Source organism: Chiloscyllium punctatum, chromosome 8 (genome assembly GCF_047496795.1).
Source record: "Chiloscyllium punctatum isolate Juve2018m chromosome 8, sChiPun1.3, whole genome shotgun sequence".
Classification (NCBI taxonomy): domain Eukaryota; kingdom Metazoa; phylum Chordata; class Chondrichthyes; order Orectolobiformes; family Hemiscylliidae; genus Chiloscyllium; species Chiloscyllium punctatum.
The window spans coordinates 113,235,075-113,261,968 of NC_092746.1; the positions used below are offsets into that span (position 1 = coordinate 113,235,075).

The 26,894-nt window shown below is 40.6% G+C and overlaps 1 protein-coding gene across 6 annotated transcripts in view; it reads right to left on the reverse strand.

Moving 5' to 3' along the window:
* Positions 1 to 26,894, reverse strand: part of galnt11 (UDP-N-acetyl-alpha-D-galactosamine:polypeptide N-acetylgalactosaminyltransferase 11 (GalNAc-T11)) — a 183,245-nt gene that overhangs the window by 13,699 nt on the left and 142,652 nt on the right. For 2 of the 6 annotated variants that reach the window (XM_072576258.1, XM_072576259.1), the window contains 4 exons: positions 21,627 to 21,891; positions 18,340 to 18,457; positions 9,890 to 10,063; positions 6,850 to 7,074 (listed from right to left, as the gene is read on the reverse strand). In XM_072576258.1, coding sequence (XP_072432359.1) covers positions 6,850 to 7,074; positions 9,890 to 10,063; positions 18,340 to 18,457; positions 21,627 to 21,891 — 782 coding nt within the window. Of the gene's footprint in view, positions 1 to 6,849; positions 7,075 to 9,889; positions 10,064 to 18,339; positions 18,458 to 21,626; positions 21,892 to 26,894 lie in introns of those variants that run through there. The other 4 variants (XM_072576263.1, XM_072576261.1, XM_072576262.1 and 1 more) reach the window with 4 other exon arrangements.

Consider the following 26,894-nt stretch of genomic DNA (forward strand, 5'->3'; position numbering starts at 1 on the left):
GCACATGGTCTGCATCCCTCTATTCCCTGCCTTTTCATGTGTCTGTCCAAATGCCTCTTGAACTTTGCTAATGTATCTGCTTCCAACATCGCCCTAGCAGCATTTTCCAACCCTCTGTGTAAAAAAAACTTGCCTCACACACCTTCTTTAAACACCCCGTCTCACCTTAAACCTAATACCCCCAGTGTTGACATTTTCACACTGGCAAAAAGGCTGCAACTATCCATTCTACTCATGCCTCTTATAATTTTATATATGTCCATCAGGTCACCCTCCGCTTCCGACACTCTAGCAAAAACAATCCAAGACTGTTCAACCTCTCCTTGTAGCTAATACACTCTAATCCAAGCGACATCTTGGTAAACCTCTTTTGCACGATCTCCAAAGCCTTCCCATAGCGTGGCAACCTGAATTGCACATAATACTCCAAATGTGGCCTAACTTAAGTCTTGTACAGCTCCAAAATGACTTGCCAACCTTTATATTCAATGCCCAGATGAATGAAGACTAGCATGTTTTATGGCTTCTTTACCACATTATCCACTTGTGTTGTCACTTTCATGGAGTACCCCAAGATCCGTCTGGATATCAACACTCCTGCTATTTACTGTATACTTCCCTCTTCCATTTTACTGCCCAAAATGCATCACCTTAAACTCAAAACTATCTTCCATTTAACGCGCACCTTTCCAACTTACTTATATCCTGCTGCACCTTTTAATAAGCTTCCTCACTACCCAACCTTCATGTTGTCTGCATATTACTAATCAGACCACTTACATTTTCATCGAAAGCAGTCCATGTCTAAATGCAACAACTCAGCATAACCTTAGCTTGGGCTGACAAGTAACAAGCAAGATACGTGTCACATAAGTGACATGAAATGACCATCTCCAACAAGACAGAATATAACTATTATCTTAGCAAGTTTTGAGAAGATTTGTAGCTCAGGTTGAAGTTCTGGATGTAGGTTTGCTTGCTGAGCTGGAAGGTTCATTTCCAGATGTTTCGTCACCCTACTAGGTAACGTCTTCAGTGGGCCTCAGGCTAAGCACTGCTGATAAGTCCTGCTTTCTATTTATATGTTTGGGTTTCTTTGGGTCATTTCCTGTGGTGAAGTCACTTCCTGATCTTTTTCTCAGGGGGTGGTAGATGGGATCTAACTCGATGTGTTTGTTGATGGAGTTCCGGATCGGAATGCCATGCTTCTAGGAATTCTTGTATGTGTCTTTGTTTGGCTTATCCTAGGATGTCATTTACAAAATACCATGCAAGGACTATAAAAAACACTACATTGGACAAACAGGCAGAAAACTAGCCACCAGGATACATGAACACCAACTAGCCACAAAAAGACATGACCCTCTCTCACTAGTATCCTTACATACGGATGAGGAAGGACACCACTTCGATAGGGACAACACATCCATCCTAGGACAAGCCAAACAAAGACATGGACGAGAATTCCTAGAAGCATGGCATTCCAACTGGAACTCTATCAACAAACACATTAAGTTAGACCCCATCTACCACCCCTTGAGAAAAAGAACAGGAAGTGACTTCACCACAGGAAATGACTTCACCACAGGAAATGACATCACCGACCCAAAGAAACCCAAACATATAAATAGAAAGCAGGACTTATCAGCAGTGCTTAGCCTGAGGCCCACTGAAGACGTTACCTAGTAGGGTGACGAAACATCTGGAAATGAACCTTCGAGCTCAGCAAGCAAAGCAACATCCATAACTATTGTCCTTGACATTCAACGGTATTACTATCACTGAATACACCACTGTCAACATCCTTGAAATTACCATTGGCCAAAAACTGAACTGGACTAGCTATAGAAACATTGTGGTTACAAGAGCAGGTCAGAGGCTAGGAGTCCTGAAACAAGTAACTCACCATCTGATTTCCCAGACCAGTCCATGATCTTGAAGGCACAAGTCAGGAGTGTGATGGCATATTCCACACTTGTCTCAATGAGTGCAGCTCCAACAACTCAAGAGGCTTGACACCATCCAAGACAAAACAGTCCACTTTTTAAATGTATTCACTTGTGGGACATTGACATTATTGGCTGGCCAGTATTTATTGCCTGTTCTTAGGTGTCCTTGAGAAGGTGATGAACTGCCTGCTTAAACATCTGCAGTCCACATCCTGAGGGTTGATACATATGCCTTAAGGATTTTGACCCAGCAACAGTGAAGATATGGTGATATATTTCCAAGTCAGGATGGTGAATAATTTTGTCCCATGTATCTATTTTCCATGTCCTTCTAAATGGAAGTGACTATGGCTTTGGAAGATGCTGTTTAAGGGACTTTGGTGAATTTCTGTCATGCATTTTGTCGATAGTACACACTGCTGCTGCTAAGCATCAATAGAGGAGAGAGTTTTTATTTTAATTCATTTATTAGGGTAGCATTGACCAGGCTAGCATTTATTGCCCATCCCTAATTGCCCAAAAGGCAGTTACGAGTCAACCACATTGCTGCGGGTCTGAAATCACATGTTGGCCAGACCAGGTAAGGATGTTTATTAAATTCAAATTCCCCCATCTGCCATGGCAAGACGAGAAGCTGGGTCCCCTGGATATGACCTGGGTCTCTGGAATAACAGTCCAGTGATAATCCCATTAGGCCACCACCTGAGTGAGTACTTGTGGATGTGGTGCCAATCAAATGGGCTGCTTTGTCCTGGATAATGTCAAGCTTCTGAGCGTTGTCAGAGCTGCACCCATCCAGGAAAGTGGGGAGTATTCCATCACACTCCTGACTTGTGCCTTGTCGATGGTGAACAGGCTTTGGGGAGTCAGGAAGTGAGTTACTTGCCACAGTATTCCTAGCTTCTGACCTGCTCTTGCAGCCATATGGTCAGTCTAGTTGAGTTTCTGGTCAATGATAATTCCTGGGATTTTGATAGAGGGATTCAATGATAGTAATACGATTGAATAGCAAGGGCCTGTGATTAGATTGTCTCTTATTAGAAATGACCATCATCTGGTATTTGTATGAAAAGTTACCAGAATGTTGCTGGGGTTGGAGGATTTAAGTTATAGGAGAGGCTGCTGGGACATTTTACATTGAAGCATAGAAGGTTGAGGGGTGACCTTATAGATGTTTATAAAATCATGAGGGGCTTAGATAAGGTGAATAGTAAAGGTCTTTTACCTAAGAACAAAGAAAATTTATAGCTCAGGACGAGGCCCTTTGGCCCTCCAAGCCTGAGCCGATCCAAAGCCACTGTCTAAACCTGTTGCCCAATTCCTAAGCATCTGTATCCCTCTGCTCGCCATCTACTCATACATCTGTCCAGATGCAACTTAAATGAATCAACCATACCTGCCTCTACTATCCCTGCTGGCAACGCGTTCCAGGCACCTACCACCCTCTGTGTAAAGTACTTGCTGCGTGTATCTCCTTAAGTTTTTCACCTCTCATCTTGAAAGTGTGACCTCTCGTTATTGAATCCTTCACCCTGGGAAAGATCTACCTTCATGATTTTGTTAACCTCAATCAAGTCCCCCCCATCTCCTTTTTTCTAATGAAAACAAACCTAAACTACTCAACCTCTCTTCATAGTTAGCACCTTCCATACCAGGCAACATCCTCGTAAACCTTCTCTGCACCCTCTCCAAAGCATCCACATCATTTCAATAATGTGGCGAGCGGAACTGTACACAGTATTCTAAATGCAGCTGAACCAATGTCGTGTACAATTTTTACATGACATGCCAACTCTTATGCTCAATACCCTGTCCGATGAAGGCAGGGATACCATATGCCTTCTTGACCACTCTATCCACCTGTGCAGCAACCTTCAGGACACAATGGACCTGAACTCTCAGATCTCTCTGCTCATCAACTTTTCCCAAGGCTCTTCTGTTTACTGTATAATTCGCTCTAGAATTAAACTTGCCAAAATGCAAACACCTCACATTTGCCTGGATTGAACTCTATCTGCCACTTCTCTGCCCGCCTTTCCAGTCTATCTATACTCTCCTATATTCCGTAAGCATGACTACGAGAGAGAGCTCTCCCAGATTTGGCACTGGCCACAGATGTTAATAAGGAGGACGTTCGAGGATTGTCAAGGTTGTTTCTGCCATTGTCTTTTCTGGTGTCTAGACTGACGCCATGTGGTCAATCTGGTTTCATTTTTGGTACCATAGCGATTGATACAAGCGTTGAGACTTCGTAGCAGTTGATTCAAGAATTAGATGGCAGTTTGAGAGTCAACCAAATTGCCATGGGTCTGGAGTCACATGTAGGCCAGACCAGATGAGAATGACAAATTTCCTTCCTTGAAGAACATTAGTAAAATAGGTTTTTCTGACAATTGACAATGGTTTCATCATCATCAGTAGATTCTTCATTCCAGATTTTTAAAAAAATTGAATTTAAATTCCATCATCTGCAATGGCAAGATTCGAACTCGCATCCCGAGAACATCAGCTGAGTTTCTGCATTAATAGACTAGAAATAATATTACATTGCAATCGCCTCCCCTCACTTGATCGGAACATCTACAAACATTCACTCCCTCTACCACCAACACTATTATCGAGATACACTGCAAAGATTCACTAAGGGTCCTTAGAAAGCACTTTCCAAAAATATGACCAGAAGAAGGAATGTCACTAATAGTATATTCACCCTGAAAGCGATTCACCACCCTTTCTTGGAAATATATACCACCAGAAATTTAATTTGGCCAGTCATATAAATTCTGTGGCTTCAAGAGCTGATCAGAGGCTTGGAAGTTTGTGACTGCTAACTGACCTCCTGAATTGCCAGAAACTGTCCACCATCCATAAAGCACAAATCAGGAACGTGAATGGAATGCTCCCTTGCCAGGGTCAGCCCCACCAAACAGTCCAGAAGTACCACAGTATTCAGAACAATGCAGCCTGCTTGATTCATGACCCATCACCTAGCAGAAACATTCATTCCACCAGTGCTAAGACACACTGGCAGCAGTGTGTACCATCTACAAATCCACAGCACCAAGGCTCTGTGGACAGTACCTTCCAAACAAACGTATGGAAACACCACCACCTGCAATTTAAAAAAAAAATGTACAGCAAGTTTGACATCCTGGCTGCTTGGGACAAAAATAATCTGCTGCACAATTTGATTATAATGTTTCCTGGAACCCTATGTTCAGTGACTGAACTGACCATGAGTTGAATTCATGATCCAGTTAGAGCCCTTCTGAAGCTGACCACTGGGAGTCCTCAGCTAATTATTCTGATGTCTGGAAATATAAAGGCGTTTTCTTGCTAAGCAACCCAAAATGAGTGTCCCCTTACCTGAATTATGAACCTTTGCAGTGTTCTATTCAATTCTGCTCTGCAAAGATTACACTTGGACAGTACAACGAAAGAAAAGGACATTGATGACTTAGAGAATGCTGAAAAAGCAGGAAGATATAAGAAATAACATCATAAGTAACAACAGAAGGGTGGACAGGGAGAGCCTTTTTCCCAGTATGGGGACGGCAAACACAAGGGGACACAACTTTAAAGCGAGGGGAGATAGGTATAAGACAGATGTCAGAGGTAGTTTCTTTACTCAGTGAGTAGTAAGGGTATGGAATGCTTTGCCTGCAACGGTAGTAGATTCGCCAAGTTTAAATGCATTTAAGTCGTCATTGTACAGGCAAATGGACGTACATGGAATAGTGTAGGTGGGATGGGCTTCAGATTAGTATGACAGGGCGGCGCAACATCGAGGGCCGAAGGGCCTGTACTGTGCTGTAATGTTCTATGTTCTATTAACACAGCCCTTTCAGCTTACTCTGCCATTCATTAAGGTCATGCTGATCATGCACTTCAACTCCACTTTCCTGCCTGATCTGGATAATAAATAGGCTCCAATATTTGTCTACAGCAGGCCCACTGCAGCTGTAATTCACTGAAGAACTTATCACCTTATTAATCCATATACTGCTGCAGTAACAGTCATGTCCAACATCTCTTCCAGTTGTCTACCCTCTAATAAAAAGCATGGTGGTGTTCAAGTCACCTCATGTCACAGGGTCACCAGCTGCTGCAGTAACTCTGCACACAAAAAACTGCAGAATAGATTATTACTTTTACTGCAATATACAAATGGCTAACATTAATTACCATCTTGCAGTGAGTCCCTAATGATCTTTTATATCCTCTAGTGTTCCTATCAGATGATAGCCCAGACTCTACAGCAGAGCAGACAGAAAGCTTATATTGTATCATTAAACCTTGAGATGTTGATAGTTGTATCTTCTTAGGAGGTTGGTCCTTAGAGATTCAAGCTTCACCTCAACATTTGGAAGGGCAGTCTAGTCCTGCCTTTCTGGCACTGAGTAGCAAAGGATTTTGCAAGGGTGTTTACATACTGTTGGTCAAAGAATTGGTAAAAGATGCTTGATTCCTATTGATTAATGTCCCTAGTATGCAACGCTTGTACTGATCAGCAGGAAAACAGAGGGTAGGAAAGTCTGATTTAGGATGGTTCACAGGTCTAAAACTCCCACCTTCAGACATATTAAAAAGGAAACTTGTCTAACTTGCATGCTTTCTCCAAGTCCCAAATGTTTAAAGGTGTTCTTTGTTTGGGTTTGGATCATTCCCCTAAGTTCACAGGGAATTTCAGATAGTTGCAAATGGAAAAAAAAACCTAAATTTGGCATAAATATCAGGTTGTGAAGTTTAAGGAAATTAAAGTCAGGAATTTATAATAAAGTTATTTATAGTAGACAGTAATGCACACTAAATTGATAACTTTCTCAAAAATGGCTCTAGGAAGCTTTCACTTCAGTTTTCTAAAAAAAATCAGCTGATTTGTCATAACATTGAACCTTACCCTTCCACGTTGGAGAACCTTTGGCCGTCTCACAACTTTGTTAATTAACAATGGTTGCTGCACCCTGGTTTTTCCACCTGGTCCAATAATTTGCATCTCAGGGTACACATTGTCCAGATACCATTTAAATGATTTACAATTGAGCCTTTTTCTCAACTCAACTCGTTCACTGATATCACCATAATTTTGGATTCTCAGCTCAGGTCTCAGGGCAAAATATTGTTCCTGGAATTTAAAAAATATCCTATAGTTAATATTTAAGATAAATATCTATTTCAAGTCTCAGAAAAGTGAAATTCATGTATGAGATGTATTAATTATCTCCACAGAAAATAAAGGCAATTTGCTATGGAACCAACAATAAGTAATAACCATAAGGTCTAGATTCCAGGGTAGGAAATAGGGTTATTATAGTTGTTTATAACAGCACATATATTACACATACAAATGAGGAGCAGGTTATTCAAGCCTGCTCCACATTCCCAACTACCCCAGAACTTTCACCCTCCTTGCTCAGCAAGAATCTAAAAGAGTTGAAAACTGGGGTGTTGGAAAAGCATAGCAGGTCAAGCAGCATCCGAGGAGCAGAAGAGTCAACGTTTTGGGCATAAGCCCTTCATCTGGAATGTGGGGGAGGTGGGGGGTGCTGAGAGATAAATAGGAGGGTGGGGTGGGACTGGGGGGCAAGCTAGCTGGGAAGGCGATAGGTAAATGCATGGGGTAGAGTGATGGTGATAGATCAGTGGGGAGGGTGGAGCAGATAGGTGGGAAGGAAGATTGACAGGTAGGACAGTTCAAGAGGGTAGTGCTGAGTTGGAGGGTTGGATCTGGGATGAGGTGGGGGGATGGGGGATGAGGTGGGGGAGCATGGGAGATGAGGAAACTGGCAAAGTCAATGTTCATGCCATGTGATTGGAAGGTCCCAATTTCAGAAGATGATGCGTTCTTCCTCCAGGCGTCGGGTTGCTTGGATTTGGCGGTGGACATGGCCTAGGATTTGGATGTTCTTGGCAGAGTGGGAGGGGGAGAATATAGAAAACACTTTTACTGTCCTATCCAGATTGTTACTTACAGTCATAGAGATGTACAGCATGAAAACGGACCCTTCAGTCCAACTCATCTGTGCCAATCAGATATCCCAACCTGGTCTCGTCCCATTTGCCCGCACTTGGTCCATTTCCCTCTAAACCCTTCATATTCATATACCCATCCAGACATCTTTTAAATGTCGTAATTGTACCAGTCTCCACGACTTCCTCTGAGCTCATTCCATACACACCAGCCTCTGCATGAAAATGCTGCCCCTTAGATTCTTTTGAATCTTTCTCCTCTCACTCTAAAACTCTTGCTCTCTGGTTCTGGACCCCCCCACCCCAGAGAAAAGACCTTATCGATTTACCCTATCCACGCCCCTCATGATTTTATAAACCTCTATAAGGTCAATGCTCAGTCTCCGACATTCCAGGGAAAATAGCCCCAGCCTATTCAGCCTATTCCTATTGCTCAAACCCTGGCAAAATCCTTGTAAAATCATTTCTGAATCTTTCAAGTTTCAAGTTTCCTTCGTATGGCAGGGAAACTAGAATTGCACGCAGTATTCGAATAGTGGCCTAACCAATTTCCTGTAAAGCCACAACATAACCCCCCCCAACTCCTCTACTCAATGCTCTGAACACTAAAGGAAAGCATTCCAAATGCCTTCTTCACTATTGGGTGGCACAGTAGCACAGTGGTTAGCACTGCTGCCTCACAGCGCCAGAGACCCGCGTTCAATTCCTCCCCTGTGGGGAATTTGCACATTCTCCCCGTGTCTGCATGCTCCGGTTTCCTCCCACAGTCCAAAGATGTGCAGGTTAGGTGAATTGACCATGCTAAATTGCCCCGTAGTGTTAGGTGAAGGGGTAAATGTAGGGGAATGGTTCTGGGTGGGCTGCTCTTCAGAGGGTCGGTGTGGACTTGTTGGGCCGAAGGGCCTGTTTCCACACTGTAAGTAATCTAATCTAATCATTCCTATCTACCTGTGACTGCACTTTCAAGGAACTATGAACTTGCATTCCAAGGTCTCGCCACAGGACCTTACCATTAAGTGTATAAGGCCTGCCCTGATTTGCCTTTCCAAAGTGCACCACCTCACATTTATCTAAATTAAACTCCATCTGTCACTCCTTGGCCTATCTGCCCATCTGAACAAGATCCTGTTATATCGCTTCTTCACTGTTTACTATACCTCCAATTTTGGTGTCATCTGCAAACCTATTAACCACACCTCTTACGTGCACATCCAAATCATTCATATAAATGATGAAAAACAGTGGACCCAGCGTCAATCCTTGTGGCACACTGCTGGTCACAGGCCTCCAGTCTGAAAAACATTCCTCCATCACCACGCTCTGTCTTCTACTTTTGAGCCAGTTTGTATTGTGCTATCCTCAACTATCGCTTAGGTTTGTAATCGATTTGATGGCAAAGTGTCATTTTGTATACTCAAGAACCTGGTATTCAAACCTAATCCAGAATTATTGGTAATAAATCAGATTTGCAGCATTAGCCTGAGTTACGCTGCCTCTTGGAAGAATGTTTTCTTATACCTGTTGAAGCTATCAGAAGCACAAGCGAAAGTTCCACAAACCTTTCCATTGTGCCACTTGCTTAAAAGATAATAGGGTAGACATTTGCCACAGCCATTTTGTGTAAAAATTTCTCTCAAAGATAACTTACATTTTTACTTTGCACACAATTTCATAAATTTCAGTCACAGCAGATGCCTGCTAGTTCATGCCTCATTGTTTTGAATGCAAATAAACAGAGATTAGAGAATAACCAAATTTAGGATTGACCTAAAAGGACATAGTCATGCAGAAGGAGAAAACAAAACGATCAAAGAAAATATAACTGCATCAAAGAAAGGTAAATATTCACCAATTGATGGTGATGGCATTGGTTTTGCAAACTCTTCTCCTACTTTGAGAAAAAACAAAACATGGCATCCGGTCAGTTGAAAAATCACAGAATTGCTCTAATTTGTAGAGTGGGCGGTAACCTTAGTACATAAGAAAGATACTTTATACTCATCCATCCAGACATGTGCCAGTCGAAGAGAATTGTGTGCCATTGTATCCAGTCCTCTAGGTGAACCATATGGTCGGCGTTTACGGAAAATATGCCCAACCCGAGAGCATGGAATTATTTCCAGACGGCCACCACACATCCAAATCTGATTCAAAGATACAGAGCGAAGAATAAGAAGAAAGGTAAGGTAATATACAAAGTTCAGTTTCCTGGCTTCACAGCATTTTTAATTTTGCAAATTATAGTTTACCAAAGGTAAAATTCTCTTTTAAAAGAGTGGTTTGTCTCTGATTATTCACCTCCTCCACCCAACCCCACATTAGGCCATAGGGAGCTACAGCCACAACTGTAAAAATTAACTTAATGTATTACTCTAACTGACTAATAGAAGAGTGACAGGTTGCAGTGGCCCAACTCAACTGGCTAATAATGAATTGCAAATATTCAAATAGTGAGGTCCTAATCTCAGGAAGCCCATTGAGAGCAGCTGCCAGACAGAAGCCAAGTGCTTTCCTATGGAGACAAATAGAAAATTCTAATTGCAGCAATGCCAGAGATTCTCAAAATTATCTTGACAACCACTTGAGTGATACTGGGAAAATCTGGATGCGGGTTCCTGCCTGCTTTCATTTAGTACTTGACATGTAGTGCACATTATGCCTGTCTGTTCTTACGTGTATTTTCCGGCTTGGTGCTGTAAACTTGGTTCCCATAAACCTATTAAATCCTGCATCTAACAGAGCATTAAAATGTCCTTACAAATAAGAGACCTAGCTATAATCTCTTGCAAGTCAATTTGTTCCATTATATATTCACTCAATAGTAGGTGGAATGTAGTCTACTATAAAAGATTATCTTGCATATTTTGATACATTTAAATATCTCAAAGTACTTTATACCCAAATAAGTATTTTAAAGTGTAGTCACTAACATAATGCAGGAAACAAGACGCCAGTTTGCACACAGAAAGTTTCACTAACAGCAAAATGATGTCATTTGACTGATTTATATTGAGTAGGTATCAAGAAGAATTCTCCTATCCTTTTAATATAGTGCCACAGTATAATTTACATCCACACAAAAGGCCAGAAAAATCTGTGACATTTAACTGGGCAGAAGTGTAAGGCAGCTGCCAGTGCCCAATGCAACTAATGAAGAAATCAGCAGGCAAGGTCATGAAGTCAGAAAAAATAAAAACTGAGGCAATGTACCTTGATTTGACATCATTTTGAGTGTTCTACCTAGCTACAGCAAACAAGAGGTGGTTATTTGCAGCTATAAAATTTCACATGTACTGTTCTAAAAGCATCAGTTATCCCTAAAAATTTGACTTAGCGAAAATGACACTAATATTTTAATGTCCTACTATTTGTATGATGGAACTATCCTTTTGAAAATCTCTTACTGGCAAACAACATAGATCTAGGTTCTCTTACTGTCAGCTAAGTAATAAAAGAGCAAGAATGTGAAGTATAATCTGAGGAGCACTTATGAATCCTACAATGAGATCCAAAGCAAAGCAATGCTAAGAAAGGAACAGATGCTGCATAATGCAAGTACTGTTTGACATTGCTAGAACCTTAATTGCTTTGGTACTACAACTATTAATTACAAAGAGGAATATGACTGGGCGGCACAGTGGTTAGCACTGCTGCCTCACAGTACCAGAGATCGGGTTCAATTCCTGCCTCAGGCGACTAACTGTGTGGAGTTTGCACGTTCTCCCCGTGTCTGCGTGGGTTTCCTACCACAGTCCAAAGATGTACAGGTCAGGTGAATTGGCCATGCTAAATTGCCTGTAGTGTTAGGTAAGGGGTAAATGTAGGGGTATGGGTAGGTTGCGCTTCGGCGGGGCGGTGTGGACTTGTTGGGCCGAAGGGCCTGTTTCCACACTGTAAGTAATCTAATCTATAAAAAAAATGAAATGAGTGTGGATATATATAAAACTGATTTTTACTAGTTACTTTGGTTCCAGTGATAGTCATTTATCAAGATTTATGTTCCAGCTGTTCCAGTAAATTCACTGTTGGTGTATATTATTGACTATGTTGCAAATATGCGAACTATGTTGGTTCCACATTCAATTTCTAAGTTCAGATGAAAAGCCCCAAATGAGAGGTCAAAGTGGTGTTTGGTCTAAAATAACAATTTTAACAGTTGATTAAATAACTGATTGGAAATTGTTTTGCACTTACAATGCTCCCCCTGATTTTTCTTTGTTGCTCACAGCCTTTTTTTTTAAGCTCTGTATGGTCCCCTTAAGATTGCTGTGCAACCATGCACATGTGCATCTTAATGAAAAACTGGTTATGTGTGACCTGTTGTTGCACTGCAAGGTATACTCGGCATTGCTGCTCAACTGTGCAACCATGCAGTTTAGAGGAAATACTGCCAAATATTTACATTACGGTGAAAACTTAAATTTTTAATGGATTGTTGAATTGTAAACTATATCACACACTAACAATTAATTGCATTTTTACAATGCCTTTAACTTAGTAAAATGTCCCAAAGCACTTCACAGAAGCATTTCAGACAAAATCTGACACCAAGGCACACATTGAACTATCATGACAAATGACCAAAAGCTTGATCAAAGAGGATGATTTTAAAGAGCCTCTTAAAGAAACTTTGAGATGTAGAGATGAGAAAAGGATTCTACTTTCAGAAAACACTTCTGCTGACATATCTAACCATTCCTAGACAAGTTGGATAATATATAGGAGGATGATGATTTAGGATTGAGATAAAAGAGAGATTTCTACTCTTCTGTATCTTTGAAGATGTGTACCTCAGGCCGGTGAAAGCTCAGTCCTTGAGTAAATTCCAGATAGAGAATTTACTCTGGACACTAAGGAAATCAAGGGATATGAAACAAAGGCAGGAAAGTGGAGTTGGTATAGAAGATCAATGATATTATGAAATGGTAGAGCAGCCTTAAGGGACCACATGGTCTAGTCATGCACCAATTTCTTATTAAGTCACATAACTGTTTACGAATTTCTCCCTTTCCGAGGCAGAAGTAATGTTAATGAATGTGTTGAAAAGACAGAGCTGAAAAAAGAGAAGTTTTTGTTCAGCTGAAAGAGTTCTCAATTGAGAGGTCTATCTTAAAACACAGGAAAGCATCCCAAGCATAGTAGAAAAAGGAAGAGAAAAATGTAAAATATTGACACTTGCTAGAGAAAAAGTACCAGGAAACCAATGCAACTAAAAATCAAAATGTTAACTCTGTTTCTATCTCCTCAGATGCTGCCAGATCTGCTGCGTTTCTCCAGTATTCATGTGTTCATTTCAAATTCCCAGGATCCGCAGTATCTTGCTTTTATTTCAGTGTCATTTCTCTTCCAGGTACACCCAACCTGAAATAGCTCTGCTCTTCTCTCTGACAGGATTTCTGTTTTTATTTTTCAGTTTGTTTACTTTCAGTGCTTTCTAACTCTGTTAGTTTTTGAAAAATTGTTAGCTAAAACTCGCTTTCACAGTCCCATCTCTTTCTTCAGTGACTGCCTCTTGCTCCCCCTTTCTCTGCATTAATTCCAACTTAAGTTCCATCCTTGTGTTTGATATCTAATTGAGATTACAGATATTTCCTAGATATACAATGCTCCTCAGATAGGTATTCCCACCAGACCCTGAGGCCAACACTCAGCCTTGCACCGCCACATGCAGACCTCTTCTCCAAACAAACACTATCTCAAAGCTATCACGGTCTCCAGTTCCATTTTGTTCTTCTTTTCAGTTGAAACTTTAACAAGAAACTTTTCTCTTCTTCCAGTTGTTAAGGAACACAAGCTTCAAAAATTCAAAGGGTTCACCACCCTATGGATCCTTCTACCCTCCCCATGCCTCACAGTGCATTTTCATCTAATTCCACTTCTTGTCATGCATTTGTGAGAGCCTCTGACCTCTCATTCTCTGATGCTGAATGATCTGTGATCAGCAAAGGACTTAGCTTTATCCCTTAATGCCCACACATCAATGGATTTGGGGCACAACATGATGCTGAACTCTTCTGCCGTCGTCTTGACGTCCATGCCCAACTTCTTCCGTCAGGTGTCCTCTTCCCACCGTACAGACCTTTTTACCCATCTCCAGTATACCCTGTCAACTGACCTTCATCTCTTCATTGAGTACTCATGGTGGCTCAGTGATTAGCACTGCTGCCTTACAGCATTAGGGACCCGGGTTCGATTCCTCAGGTGACTGTCTGTGTGGAGTTTGCACATTCTTCCTGTGGCTGGGTGCTCTTGTTTCTTCCCATAATCCAAAGATATGCAGGTTAGGTGGATTGGCCATGTTAAATTTCCCATAGTTTCACAGGGATGTGTAAGCTAGGTGGATTAGCCATGGGAAATGTAGGGTAATGAGGTGGGTCTGGATGGGGGATGTCTTTTGGAGGGTCAGTGTGGACTTGATATCTGAATGGCCTGCTGTCACATTATAGTGATTCTATGATTTGTTTCTTCAAAAGTATCTACTACCTGGAAACCATCTTAATTAAAAGCTTGGCTCCCTGTCAAGTAAGAAAACTCTGCATAAGGGTGCAGCTGAAGAGGCAGGTTAAGTCCTTGCTTTTGGGGTGGCACGGTGGCTCAGTGGATAGCACTGCTGCCTCACAGCACCAGGAACCCGCGTTCGATTCCAGCCTCGGGCAACTATCTGTGTGGAGTTTGCACATTCTCCCTGTGTCTGTGTGGGTTCCCTCCAGGTGCTCTGGTTTTCTCCCACAATCCAAAGATGTGCAGGACAGATGAATCGGCTATGCTAAATTGCCCATAGTGTTCAGGGATGCGTAGGTTAGGCCCACTAGTTAGAGATAAATGTAGAATAATAAGGTAGGGGAATAGGTTTGGGTGGGATACTCATTGGAGGGTCAGTGTGGTCTTGTTGGGCCGAAGAGGTTGTTTTCACACTGTAAGGATTCTATGATTCTATGTTGACGTGATATTGGCCACCGTATTCTCTCTAACCGGTCTCTCTCTGAACTTGCTGCATTCCATTCTCTCAGTTCCAGCCCTGACTTTACCAAACCTGCTGATAGGGGTGGTGCTGTTGTCATCTGTTGTCAGCTTTACTTGGCAGAGGCTGATTGTCAAATCTCAACTTCCTCCTAACTCCCCCCAGGATCATGACCCTGGGCATCAAGCTGCTGTTTCCAGAACTGTCAATTACCTTATCTCCCCTTCATATCTTTCAAGTTTATCATCTCCCAAAAGTGCCCAGCCATTTCTATGTCCTTTCCAAAATCCAGAAACAGGACTGTTCAGGCATTGTTTCAGCCTGCTCCTGACTTAATAAACTTATTCTTCCTCCCTTATTTCCCTTGTTCCGACTTGACACAAATATATTCATGATTCTTCTGAGACTTTTATGTTGGCTCCACAATTTCCAGTTTTCTGGCCCTAGCCAACTCCTCTTCATAAGAGATAGACAATTCCTTTACACATCAATTCCTCATCAGTATGGTCTGAAGGCACTCTCCTTCTTCCCTGAAAAGCAGCCTGTACAGTCTCCATCCACCGCCATCATCCTTCAAATGAATGAGCTAGATCTTATTTTGAGCAACTTATTATTTAACCCATCCCACCTTCTCCAATTAAACGATATGAATGTGGATATCCACTGCTGGTTGCAGCAATACCTGTCATTTTGTGGGGTAGATGGAACATTTTTTACTAGTCCTACTTGGGCCATCACCCACAACTTTTTCAAGCTGCTTCCTGCTCTCATCTGGAATTGGAAAAAGCAATCAGTTTTACATCCAATTTCCATCATTCTCTCCCCTTGACCTGGTCCATCTCTGACTCTTCTCTCCCCTTCCTTAACTTCTGTTTCTATTTCTGGTATAGGCTATCCACCAATATCCATTACAAGCCCACCAAATTCCACAGTTACCTGGACTACATTTCTTCACACTCTACTTCCTGCAAAGATTCCATTCCCAAGTTTCTCCACCTCTGTCGCATTTGTTCTGGTGATCCCACTTCCACTGGCTGCCTCCCAACATGATTTTTTTTTCTTAAGCGAGGATTATTCCACACCCCATACCTTGTGTTTGATCCTGTACCTCTGTTCTCCGTCCTTCCTGGAACAGCAAAATAATTCCCTTTGTCTTCACCTTCTAACCTAGTCTTCGTATTCAAAGGATCATCCTCCACTATTTCCGCCACCTCCAAACACATATTCCCTTCCCTTCAGTGTCAGCATTCCATAGGGACTGCTCCTTCCAAAATACTCTGGTCCACTCCTCCATCACTCCGAACACTTCCTCACTCCCCTGTGGCACCTTCCCATGCAAACACAGAAAGTGTAACATCCTCGTCACCCCTCCTCACTGTCAAAGGCCCAGAAAAATACCATCTGCATGAAGCACTGTTTAATTTATACTTCTTCCAATTTATATATTGCTCACAATGCAGTTTCCTTTACATGTGCAAGACCAAACGCAGACTGGGTGATCCCTTTGAAGAACACCTCCGCTTTGTTTGGAGGAATGACCCCAACCTTCCAGGTGTTGCCATATCTATAAACCACACCCATGCTAACATTTCTGTTTTTGGCTGGCTGCTATGTTCCAATGAAGCATAACATAGGTTTGAGGAACAATACCTCTTTGGCAGTCTAGGCACTTTACAGCCTCTTGGATTAAATACTGAATTCTACAATTCAGAGCCTGACCATGATATCTGTCCTCCAAATTTCTTGTATGTTCCCCCACTCATTGCACCTTGTCTTATTTGCTTTGTTCTCAGCAGACAGCGCCTCACAGATTGATGGAGGAAGACTCATTAAATACATTTAAGGCAGATGTAGATAGATACTTGAAGACAAAATCGAAGATTATCAAAGGTAGATAGGAATGTGAAATTTAAGGGCACAATCAAATTTGCCACAATCTTATTGAATGATGGAGCAGACTTGATTAACTGAATGGCCTACTCCTGTTCCTATTTCTTATAATACCTATATATATTATTTCTGCAAAGATTACTGAAATGTTTACATGCTGAATTATTTTATTCTATGCATTCTTTTCTCTATAAACTCCAGCTACTCCAGTTTGCTACAGCAAATCTCCATATTTCAGTCTCACCATGTTCCAATGAATTAGCTAGATAATCCCTGTTCCACTTTCAAATGCCTTAAACTGCACCAGCAATCTCCTTCACCCTTTATTTACATGCAATCTCCACTCCTCCATTGGGTTTCCCCTTATTCCAATGTTTCTCCATTGACGTCTAATCTCTTCACCACTGTGTTCACATAACCCTCCAGAATACTCATCTTAAATCCCTCCATTTTCTCACTTCTCTGATGCTTTTAGAAATCTTCCAAAAATATTTGCGCTGAACTTGCTTTTGATCCCATCCACAAATATTGGGTTTCCATTCTCTTCTGGTCATTTATAAAAGAAAATCTCATTTCTGCCTTTTAGGACTCTTATATTTTGAAGTTTACTGATCACATGGGCCACATAGCCTGTTTCTATCCCATATTTTCTAATCAGTCCAAATTGTTGTTATTGCTCCTCTTGGGTCTCTTCACATCTTTCCTCATTTAAATCTATCAATATGAACTTCTATTTCTTTCTCCATTTACTTAACTATCTTACCCTTAAATGCACAGATATCATTTGCTTCAACTAATTCATGTGACAGTGGGTTGCACATCCATAAATATAATGTAGTATACTTGAAATTTTCAATTAAACCTCACACAATAATTTTACACATTTACTAGCAATGAGAAATAAATTGTGGCTATTACATTAGAACAGATGAGATTGAAAGGTGATTTGACAGAGATTGGCTAGGACAGGAAAGATTGAAGTAACAGCTGCAATGAATAAGGAATGGGTCTAGAATATGGGAATATATTACATTCAAGGTTAGGATAGAGAGCAAGAGAAATATTATGCTATGCCATGAAATGCATTCTCAAAGCTTATGCCTGAAGCAGAAACCACGAGCTGAATTTTGTCGGGGGAGGGGACATACTTCCATTCTAATCACACAGCCTACCTCCTAGAAGGAAATTGATCCTGAACAGACCAATGTCAAACAGTGTTAAACCATAGCATAATTTGCTCCAGGTGGTAAAATGGAAGGCAGGTCAAAATTCCACCTCAGTGGCATATAATTTGGCAGGCCTTATTAAAGGGGCAACTCAATTAGTGCGTAAGACCCCACCATCACTTCTATTAAATATCACCGATAAGTATTTGAATGAAAGAGTAAGAGAAAAACATATGGGAGAAGCATGGACACATTTCAGGACAACACTTTGGGTCCGGGACCTATGAACATGTACACATAGCTTATTTCCATATTGTAATTTCTAATAATTGTTTCTGTGTTTATTTTTAATTAAGACCTAATCTCTTGTAAAGAGGAACTTCATACAACTCAAAAATATTACCCGAAATGAGATTTCCAGATTTTCTCCTCCCCAAATATCCATACCACTGTCATACTGCCCAAGTTCGATAAAGTAATTCCTGTTCATTGCAAATAGACCCCCTGCCATTGTAGGGGACCTGAATAAGACACAAGAATGGAAAAAGAAACATTTGTTAAGGCAACTACAAAGCACTACTGCAGATCTGAGCAAAATTGATTAGGAGGACCTTAAGAAGCAACCACCTACATAGCAAAATGTTTTGACTGAAATACAATTTCCTCCTCCCATTCTGAAAGCAACAGGTAAAAAAGTGAAGATTGAAAATATAATCCACAATTTTTAAATAATGAAGAGAACCAATCAAATAATTATGACAAAAATGAGTTTTTTTTAGTAGCATTAAATATTGTTTTGAATCAAGTTACCTAACAAGTACTTTAATTCAAATCCCAGCAAACTTATTTTGGTCCTTTTTTTTCAATCACATTCTAGAAAGAGAAATAATTGAAACTTAAACAATATGCATGATTGATTCAGTTCCTGTATGCTCAATGGTTCCTTTTTCAATCTGACTGGTGTAATATTCAAGAGCCAGCATGCTCTGGTATCTCTTATATGTGATAAAACAAACTTCTGCTGAAATCACAGTCTGCCAGAAAGTCTATGAAGGGACACACTTTTGAATTTAAGAGAAGCAAGCAGCTTACTGAATATTCTTTAAAGAGAGGGAAACACTTATGTATCTTAAAGTTGCTTGCACAGACTTCATTCTTAAAATTATTTTATTTATTTTGCTTAATTCAGTAGGTGAGAAGAACGTTATTTACTGTTAAATAAAATCAATATTATGTGACAGTTTTTTGCACTCTGGTTTAGCTTTGATGCCCCCTTGGTTTCAAAGAACATCTTAGAGGGATGTAAATCTAGTACCTAAATACCATCACTAGTACAGGGTTTCCCAGGGCACATGCACATGCGGGAAAGCTACCCTTGATCTACAAACAAAGAGAAAGCTTGTGGAAAGTTTGGAAGACTGAGACTAAAGCACAAGAGAAATCTAAAATACAAGAGCGAAGTCATCTAGGGCAAAAAGGTTAGAAAGGCAAAACAGTTAATCATTGTAATAGCACCATTGGATTCTGCCCATCATTCCTTTTCAAGCTCCACACTGGGAATACCTGTAATCTCATTTCCTGTTTTTTCTTACAAATTGCCAATTTTCATGCGCACAGCTAGTATTTCCAAGATAGTGTCCACATGGTTGTGTTCAAAGATGAAAATTAGCATGGTTTCCAACTCCTCCCCCCAGTGCTGCTCTTAGCTTCTATTCCCTCTGCTGCTTATAAACAATTAAAAGCCTCGCCACACAGTGGGCAAGAATTCCTACTGGGAATAGCACATTTCTGTCCATAGCATGGAGTAGCATTCAATTGCTTAGAACAGAAGGAACATTGGAAAGCACCCAGGAGCTATGAGAATGGGTAACAGGGAATGTCAAATAAATTAGTGCATTGATTGGATTAGGGAGGAGTAGAAAGACGCATGGATTGAGGAAAGGAGAAAGGAGATGCCCAGCATAATGTAGGGAGCAGGAAAACAAAAAGTATAGGCATTTATATACAGGTAGCTCTGGGATAACACGCATTCCAGCAACACAATTTGGCTATAATGGCATTCTCGAGAACGATTACCTCCATTGGCAATAGCATGATTACAGCTAGGATCACAAGTCTCATTCTGCGCATACACCAATGTCCATGTTGAAATCTCTGCGCCATATTGCGCATGCGCTGATGTCCATGTCAAAGTCACAGCACCGTTCTGCACATGCATGATGTCAGCGCCAGTCTTCGTGCTGTCCAGTGCATGTGCAATGTCAGCTGCTGACAGAGCAGCTTTCTGAGAGAGAGAGACACTGTGCAGACAGCAGCTTTCTTACATTTTTAAAATGTACTATGTTAAATTTAAATTTGTTTCACTAATAAATATGATCTCAACGATCATTCAGGCTGTGCAAACTTTGTATTAGAATTTTGAGTGACCTTTGAGCGATCGTGAGTGATACATTTTGCTGGTCTGCCCCTCACCCACTTTTCCTATAGGCCCCATTATTTCTATTAAGCGAGGTTTTGCTAGAACACAGCTATGGCATTATCGGAGAACTACCTGTATATGCTTCCAGCAGAGACAAATGTGGAGTTAAACCAATAGTTTACCAATAAGAACAAATTATGTGGCATGGTGGACTGAGGGAAAAAGAATTATTAGAAATTACAGCCAGATATAGACAAGTTAAAACTTGGCAGAGAAGTGACAAATTGCAGTTCAAAACAAAGAAATTAAAGCACTTCAATTTGAGAACAAAACTGCACAAAACGTTTGTCTAAATTATAAGACTTCTAAAATGGCAAAGGAACACATAAATATAGGAGTGCAAGTAGATAGAATTTAAAGATTAGAAGACTAATTTCTTAACATAACTTGAAAAAGAACCAGGTTTGATGAGAAATTTCTCCTGCTGAGAGTTACGATGATCTAGAATGCCTTTTCTTAAAGAATGGTAGAAGCTGATTCAATGTTAGTTTTGCGAGACTTTGGAATAGGAGAATGAAGGGACTAAGTAAAAATCTCTTTCAATGACTAAATAAATAGCTTTTTCAAACAGCCACCACAGCCTTGCTTGGCTGATGCACTACCTTACGTTATGCAAGATTCGATGAGGATTATAAAAAAGGCAAATAGAATTGTTGGTTTTACATTTAAAGGCATGAAATATAAAAAACTGGAAACAATACTGGAGTTAAACAAGATTTTTGGAAATAATGCTGAATGTTGTCTGAGAACCCATTATTGGAAAAGTAAAAGATTTCAACTCGGTTCACTGGAACAATACCAAGAAGTTAAGGTTATAGTTATGAAACAAAGGTTGAGAGAATAGATATGTTAAGTTAGAGTTTCGATTAAACCAGGATCACACCATAAAATGATGACAATTTTGATACGTTAAATAGTGAAAGACTGTTTAAACTGAATAATGAAGTTTAACACCAAAGTAATAAAGGGAAAATTAAAGACTATATTTTCTCCAAGAGTGATTGGAACATATAATCTTTTATCCTAACTGGCTTGGACCAGATATGTGATCATCAAAAGGAAGCAGGGAAAAAGATTAGAACTGGAAAAGCAGAATACTAAAATCTTTGGTACAAATCTCAACTGATGAAAGCAGGTCAGCTAGCTGCTGTTTGAGTGAAGCAAAATTATATATCTTGCATTGTGAAGTTAAGAAAGTACTGGGTTACTACTTGATTGCGGCAGTCGGTCCCTCTGGTCCATTCAGCATTGACGCAGGCACTGGATCCCACTTGAAATGTAGACCCCAGTTAAATCCACCCCTCACAATTGGGGAAGAACTGTAGATTAGTGTGTCAGCATTGATGATGTCAATCACTGGACACACCACTGTCTTGCGATCCTGCTTAATTGGAGCCAGAAGCGGTTGTAACCACATCTCATTCACCTCACAGTGACTGTCAAGAAACACTAGTACATCTCCTGTGGAAAGAAATGCTAAAAATTAGGTGAGAAAACTGATCTCCAAGTGTATCTAAGATCCTCTGGTAGTAGTAATACCTAAATCACACCTCATTTGCTAATTAATGAACTGAAATTTTTATAATTATTTTGAGTTTAATTTAAAAAAAGGCTAAGTACCTCGCATGATTTTAACCTACAGAAGATCTAATGAAGTTAGATCAGAGAGGTAGGTAGGAGTCATGCAGAACCTTGTGGCATTTAGCCAGGTAGAACATGAAAAATCACCTAGGTAACAATCTAATGGAGCAAGTTGCCCATCTGTTGTAGAACTCATCCAACATTTATCCCATTAGTGGGAAGCAAATTTGGTTGGTAATGCTTACAACTAAGGCAGCAAAGTTGAAAATGACCCCAGTATCCGAGTTAGTTACAGACAGAATTGGGAAGCTGAGGGCTGCATAGATACAACAAGTAAGGAAAAGTGTAACATTTTAATACATTTGCATACCACAAAATTAATTAGAGTTGTGTATCCACTAGAGGATCTCAGTTTGTGCTCACAGCAAATTGTAACTTTTGTTGTTTCCAGCTTGTTTAGCACTTCTACACAATAATTTTACTTTGCACTGAACCACTGTTCTTTGTGTCTTAATTTGATTCTTGAACTTTTCAATTTCACCCCCTATCACAAGACCATCTCAACCTGTCACCTTCTTACATTCATATCCTCTTCCATTCATTATTTCTTCCCGCTCCCTACCCAACCAGTTCTCTAGTTCCCCACCCACTATCTTATTTGTCCAGCTGGTACTTTCCTTTTCATGATAACCTGATCTTGCTTTTCTGGTCGACACCCCAGTGGTTCATTGTGACCAACTCGACATATTGCCTTTCCCTAAATTAGCACAGCCCCACTGCACTGCTATAATACACCCCTGCCACATGTGTTAGATTATCTTACCATTATAAAACTGTTGCTTGTGGATGCTTTCTGTGCGTAAACCAGTTGCAACCTTTCCAATGGGTTAAGCCCAAAGTGTCGACTCTCATGCTCCTCAGATGCTACCTGACCTACTGTGTTTTCTTTCTAGTGTCACACTCTATTGACTCCACATTACAACAGTAGCTAGATTTCAAAAACTTCACTGACTAAAAAAAAGGGAACTTGGGATCCTGAAGTTTTGAAAGATAAATTCTTTAACAATTTAGAAAATTCTAAGAACTTTGAGAAAGGATGAACAAGAGTTAGCAGGCAGATTAAGAAAGGCATTTAACCCACTGAAAGCAGGTCAGCATTGTCTAAGTGTCCAAGAGGTGGAGCATGAACTGATGAGAGCGGCAAATAAACACATCCAAGACTTCTAAACTCCGGTGAGTGCAAGTATAACATGCTCAACCTTTTCTCATAAGTCAACATGTCATCCCTGAAGTCAGCATCGTGAACCTTCTCGGAACTGCTTCCAACGTAAGTATATTCCTTCTAAAGAAAGGAGTCTAAAACTGTACATTGCACCACAGATGCAGTTTCACCAATGCTCTGTTTGCCTATTGGACTTTTCTACTATTATATGACATTTCACTTGCATAAAAGATAAACCATTCAGCTACTTAATTACTGGTTGTATTGACAAGCTAACTTTTAATGATTCAACATATACTCCAAGGGAGTCTGGGTACCATCATAACTACAAAATTTACACAGGAGTTAGGCCTTTTGGACCATGACAAGTAATAATTCTCGGGACTAAACTTAAGAACCCTTAATTGCTTAAAATCCAAACCTAAATAAGTTTGTTAAATGGTCTCTTAAATATGATGACCAAGCAGTATAATTCTAGATTTGTCAAACTCACAATTTGAGTGAGTTTCTGGCTAGCATTATTTTAGCCTTATTCTCTTTGCTATCACCCTTGCAATATCATTGGGTGGATGTGACAGCAGCAACATGTTAATTCTTCCTGAGCAGCCACATGCCAAAACATTGTACAATGTAAGTTCTTACTCGTTATTTCAAAGATCTCCATTGCAAGATCATAAAATACATATGTAAAATACATCTTAGCAATCAGCAAAGTAAGTTAAACTGCCCCAGGAAAACTTGTCATTTGTAAAGATCACTGTGTACTATTTTCTCTTCTAATATGGTTTTGTCTCATTTGCACTTGCCTTCCACCCGTTCTACATAGCAATGAAAAATATTGACAAAAGCTGAAATGGAGACATAACTGCATCCTACTAACATGAGGATTTTTCTTCCTTAATCAACAGAAATTCATTAGTGCTTAGACTCAACTAATAGTGTTGAGATGACGATTGAAAGCTTTTTAAAATAACACTGCCCATAGTTATACTAAACATAAATAGATCCAATCTGATTTATTCCCACTGAGGTTTTATTTCACCTAGAAATTGGGAAACTAATGCTGGATTAAATAACTGAATAATCTCAAATGTGCATGTTATTGGTTGCTTAGCTTGAAACTCAGTTTTTAAGCATGAAATCCTTTAGGAAAATCATTTTACAATTTGAGACAATTGGAGACTGCAAATGCCATGTCCATTTAAGACTCATAGAGTCATAGAGATGTACAGCAAGGGAGCAGACCCTTCAGTCCAACCCGTCCACGCCGACCAGATATCCCAACCCAATCTAGTCCCACCTGCCAGAACCCAGCCCATATCCCTCCAAACCCTTCCTATTCATATACCCATCCAAATGCCTCTTAAATGTTGCAATTGTACCAGCCTCCACCACTTCCTCTGGCAGCTCATTCCATACACATACCACCCTCTGCGTGAAAAAGTTGCCCCTTAGGTCTCTTTTATATCTTTCCCCTCTCACCCTAAACCTATGCCTTCTAGTTCTGGACTCCTCCACCCCAGGGAAAAGACTTTGTCTATTTACCCTATCCATGCCCCTCATCATTTTGTAAACCTCTATAAGGTCACCCCTCAGCCTTCGACGCTTCAGGGAAAACAGCCCCAGCCTGTTCAGCTTCTCCTTATAGCTCAAATCTTCCAACCCTGGCAACATCCTTGTAAATTTTTTCTGAACCCTTTCAAGTTTCACAACATCTTTCCAATAGGAAGGAGACCAGAATTGCACGCAATATTCCAACAGTGGCCTGACCAATGTCTTATACAGCAGCAACATGACCTCTCAGCACCTGTACTCAATATTCTGACCAATAAAAGAAACCATACCAAACGCCTTCTTCACTATCCTATCTACATGCGACTCCACTTTGAAGGAGTTATGAACCTGCACTCCAAGGTCTCTTTGTTCAGCAACACTCTCGAGGACCTTACCATTAAGTGTATAAGTCCTGCTCAGAGTTGCTTTCCCAAAATGCAGCACCTCGCATTTATCTGAATTAAATTCCATCTGCCACTTCTCGGCCCACTGGCCCATCTGATCAAGATCCTGTTTTAATCTGAGGTAACCTTCTTCGTTGTCCACTACACCTCCAATTTTGGTGTCATCTGCAAACTAACTAACTGTACCTCTTATGTTCGCATCCAAATCATTTATGTAACTGACAAAAAGTAGAGGACCCAGCACCGATCCTTGTGGCACTCCACTGGTCACAGGCCTCTTGTCTGAAAAACAACCCTCAACCACCACCCTCCGTCCTCCATCTTTGAGCCAGTTCTGTATCCAATTGGCTAGTTCTCCCTTTATTCCATGAGATCTAACCTTGCTAACCAGTCTCCCATGGGGAACCTTGTCAAACGCCTTACTGAAGTCCATATAGATCACATCTACCGCTTTGCTCTCATCAATCCTCTGTTACTTCTTCAAAAAACTCAATCAAGTTTGTGACACATGATTTCCCACGCACAAAGCCATGCTGAATATCCCTAATCTGTCCTTGCCTTTCCAAATACATGTACATCCTGTCCGTCAGGATTCCCTCCAACAACTTGCTCACTACTAAAGTCAGGCTCACTGGTCTATAGTTCCCTGGCTTGTCCTTACCACCCTTTTTTAACAGTGGCACCACGTTAGCCAACCTCCAGTCTTCTGGCACCTCACCTGTGACTATCGATGATACAAACATCTCAGCAAGAAGCCCAGCAATCACTTCTCGAGCTTTCCACAGAATTCTAGGGCATACCTGATCAGGTCCTGGGGATTTATCCACCATTATATGTTTCAAGACATCCAGCACTTCCTCCTCTGTAACATGGACACTTTGCAAGGTGTCACCATGTATTTCCCGACATTCTATATCTTCCATATTCCTTTTCCACAGTTAATACTGATGCAAAATACACGTTTAGTATCTCCCCCATTTTCTGCGGCTCCACACAAAGGCCACCTTGCTGATCTTTGAGAGGCCCTATTCTCTCCCTAGTTATCCTTTTGTCCTTAATGTATTTGTAAAAACCCTTTGGATTTTCCTTAATTCTACTTGCCAAAGCTATTTCCTGCCCTCTTTTTTATTGGCTTCTATTTGCTTGGAATACATTCGTAGATATTTTATCTTGTGGTATCATTTCATCCTTGGATATACCAACCTTCCTGTTTTGCCGCCAACACTTCAGTGCAAATTCAATCTGAGTCACTGGTTTGAGCACAGTGGCACTTCCACGATTTATTACCTTCATTTTGGGAAGCAACTCCAGTTGCTTTAGTTAAAGTCTCTCACTTGAACTATTTTGTGACTTTTCTATAATTTCAAGATCAACACCAAGAATTCATTTTGTTCCCCTACAAATGCTTCAACTGCCTTTACTGTGTGTTGAGGTGGTGGCAGAGTTTGATTGCAGTTTGCTCTCTTGTTTCTGTCTACACCTTCCACAATTCCTACTCCAGGAATAATTCTTAAGAGTACTTAGAAGACTTTCTGACTCCATGTTAGAACTATATACTTGAACAATAAATCAGGACAGGAATAACAGCAGAATTTTACATTTCCCTTAAGTGCCCAACTTTAGATTTGGCCACTGAATATCCACTATTTAGGTCTAATTTTCTAGTTGCTGACTTGGCATTTCTACTCCTTTCTTCTTTGCAATTTGAAGCGTTTTAA